Here is a 3,134-nt window from a genome sequence, read left to right as displayed (position 1 = left end):
ATCATAATTCATATCAAGGTAACAAAAGAGCAATAAAACACCAACATTTGTTTTATCAATAACTTGCTCTTGCTATTATTGTGGTACAAAATACGAAAATCAAAATTTATACAAAGGAAACATCACAATTTAGGTCCAAGAAAATCACACAAGTCAAGGTCAGTGTCTTTCTTCCCCAAATTATCATAAGACATGTGACTTTATTAAGTTCACAACATCAATCAAGTGCTGGAGAATCGAACCTAAGATCTTCAAAAGGAGCACACTTCAAGATCCCAAGCCAATACCACCAGACCAACCCAAATGGGTTGTGCTTATTATAAATTTATTTTGTTATAACAGCATGTAAACTACTAAATGGATTAAACCATTAGTATTTTAAGGATAGATCTCTATAAGAGACATTAATCCAGTAAAAGGAGATATTTTGTAATCTTGGAAGCCTGCTTCTATAAAGAGCTTTTTCCATTCTTCCTCATTTCTCTCTTTTCCATTAACACATGAAATTGTAACATTCATGAGTAGCTTTATTTGAGTAAGTTGGTTCTCATCTTTCTTTTCATTTATTACCATATCTATCACAATCACTTTTCCTCTTTTTCCATCACTTGTAACAGCTTCTTTACATTTCTTTAGTATCTTTATGCAATCCTTATCAGTCCAATCATGCAAAACCGCCTGCAAAGGAAAAGAAAGCAATAGAGGAAAAACTATAAATTTCCTTAATAACTTTATGTGAATTGAATTACAGACTCAAATAAATAAATTTTCAAATTATCTTTCATAACTTCATATGTAAACTGATCAACTTGTAGTTTTAAAAAAAAAAAGTAACCAAGCAATACTTGTAGTTTTAAAAAATAAAAGTAAGCAAGGAATTTAGTAACTAAGCAATTGTTTAAGAGAACCTGAGTTCAATTTCTAGATGTAACAATTTTTTGTCGGAGTTTATTTATCTCCCATCAATCTTCGAATTATGAGGGCTCTTTTTCCTAAACACCGCAGGATTAACACAAAATAAAAGAAGAAAAAAACTTCTAAAATTAGTGTCAACATTATTAATAATAACTTTATCTTTCCCATTTATCATTTTAAATTTTTCATTTTTTTAAATTATGCTTTTGGTCCTGCTCATGTTTTAGCATCCAAAAGTGGTGACCTAGTAAGTTTTTTCTTGACATGACATAAACATTATGATGGTTTTGCTACACAACAATTTTAGGATTGAAAATTCTAAAGGGCCTAAAAATTAGAATTTTAAAACAAAGTGACTGAGAAAAAATATCTTAGTTTAGAAAAGCATACCTTAAGCAAAACAGCATCAGCTTTAGGAACAGATATGAACATGTCCCCACCAACATATGTCAAATTGTTACTTCCACATAAATTCTCTACAACCTTTGGACGATCAAAAACAACACAAGTCAACTTAGGAAATGTCTCACAAATAATCTTACCAGTTGTTCCATTTCCACCACCAACATCCACAATTGATTCCAACCCCTCAAACACCAAATTGCAATCTTTCATTGCCAAATTAATCATTTTGGAATCACTAGCCAAAGCATCATTGTATAATGTATTATACTCAGGGTTTTTGTTAAGAAACTCCCATAAATCACAACCTAAATTGACAGCAAATAGAGTGAGATCTTCCTCATAAACCCATTTCTTTAAGTTATGAAATGAAGTTGAAAGTGTTGGATCAAGAACACACTCAACCATTGGAGCTAAACAAAGTTCAGTTCCTTTAACAAGAAGCTCTGAAGCAACAGTGAGAGCATAAGCTTCTTCTTCATTTTCTAATTCTTGATTTGTAATTATCTCAAAGAATCCATTGTGTGCGAGGTAACGCATGAGACGCTGCACGTTATCGACTTTGGTTGATGGAATTTGAAGAATTGAAACTAAGTTTGAAAGAGTAATTGGTTTGCCATGATTGTGGATAATATTTGGTATGTTCATCTCAATTGACCATTTCAGAGACATAGAATCTACAAAGGCATACATGTTTTTGTATAATAAAGCTTGTGCTTTAAAAATTTCACTTGGTTTTCGGTTATTGATTGATGAAGCCATTATTTTGCAAGTGGATTTTTTGTTTGTTTTTATGTCTTTGTGAGGTTTTAGAATTTGATTTGCTTTATATAGTAAAGTTTAAGCACCCTATTTTCATTATGTGAGATCACTCAGCAGCTCAATAAGTCTTGTTTGTTTGAACTATGAATATTGACTTCTTATAAAAAAAGTATGACGATTGATTATTGAATTGTCGCAAGAAATGCACATGTAAGGCGATGTAATTATTATTACATTTTATGTTTAACTCAACCTAATAAAACTGTATTGTAGATAAGGGATGTCTCTCGCTTATTAGATTCTCAATATATTCCTAAGGGTTCGAATGCTCTCTGATGAGTCATTTATATACTATTTTAATATGCTTTTTAGTTTAGTTTTATTTAGATTTTATATAATTTTATATTAGTATTATTTCCTTTTTAGGATAGTTTACTTTAAATTGCAATTTATTATATTTCAGGGAAGAATATTGGATGGATTGAGTCTTGGAGCAAAAGAAAGGGATTTGGAGCAGATTGGACACGAAAATATGAAGATTGGGAGACAAAATATGTCTTCCACAAGTCAGAAGCCTGGCACGGCCCGTGCTAGCCTTGGCACGGCCGTGCCACCCTCCAGAAGACCTTTTGCTGCTTTTGCTTGGGCTCTAAGCTATTCTATCTTGGCGCACAATCTACCGTGGAATATTCTTGGAATATACTTGCTTAGATTTGAAGTCAATTGTGTACTATAAATAGAGTAGCTAGCCATCACAAATATTCATCTTTTCTTGGAATACAATATGTGACAATTGTCTTTCTAATAAAAGTTCATTTTACTTTCTTGTTATTTATCTTTATGCTTTCTCTCTTCTTCCCCTTGTCTACGATGAACGTCAGTGAGTAGACTTCTCTTGTCTTGGGATTGTTGGATAAGTCTAATGACATAATCCTAATCAAACCAAGCTTTAAACCTTAATCTTATGTAACCCTAATTCCTTATCTAAATTCACCGCTTTAACATGGATCAACCATTATCAAACTGTAGAAACGAAAGTGGAGGGTTTGATAATT

The 3,134-nt window shown here is 31.9% G+C and overlaps 1 protein-coding gene across 1 annotated transcript; it reads right to left on the bottom strand.

Annotated features, from left to right (window-relative positions):
- Positions 1 to 33: 33 nt before the first annotated feature.
- LOC11419743 (isoflavone-7-O-methyltransferase 9) lies at positions 34 to 2,156 on the bottom strand. The gene is made up of 2 exons (XM_003621436.4): positions 1,306 to 2,156; positions 34 to 678 (listed from the first exon to the last, which is right to left on the bottom strand). The coding sequence occupies exons 1-2, from the start codon at positions 2,077 to 2,079 to the stop codon at positions 379 to 381; spliced, it is 1,074 nt and encodes a 357-aa protein (XP_003621484.1). The 5' UTR covers positions 2,080 to 2,156; the 3' UTR covers positions 34 to 378.
- Positions 2,157 to 3,134: the final 978 nt, after the last annotated feature.

Source organism: Medicago truncatula, chromosome 7 (assembly GCF_003473485.1).
Source record: "Medicago truncatula cultivar Jemalong A17 chromosome 7, MtrunA17r5.0-ANR, whole genome shotgun sequence".
Classification (NCBI taxonomy): Eukaryota; Viridiplantae; Streptophyta; class Magnoliopsida; order Fabales; family Fabaceae; genus Medicago; species Medicago truncatula.
The sequence above is the reverse complement of the archived record's forward strand: the minus strand, read 5'-3'. Positions and strand labels throughout refer to the sequence as shown.

What these genes read in the sequence shown, in the direction of transcription:
- LOC11419743 (XM_003621436.4), bottom strand. Translation starts at nt 2,079, where the DNA reads ATGGCTTCATCAATCAATAACCGAAAACCAAGTGAAATTTTTAAAGCA. An exon ending in CTGATGCTGTTTTGCTTAAG is followed by an intron (nt 679 to 1,305) that starts GTATGCTTTTCT and finishes TTTCCTTTGCAG; the next exon opens with GCGGTTTTGCATGATTGGAC.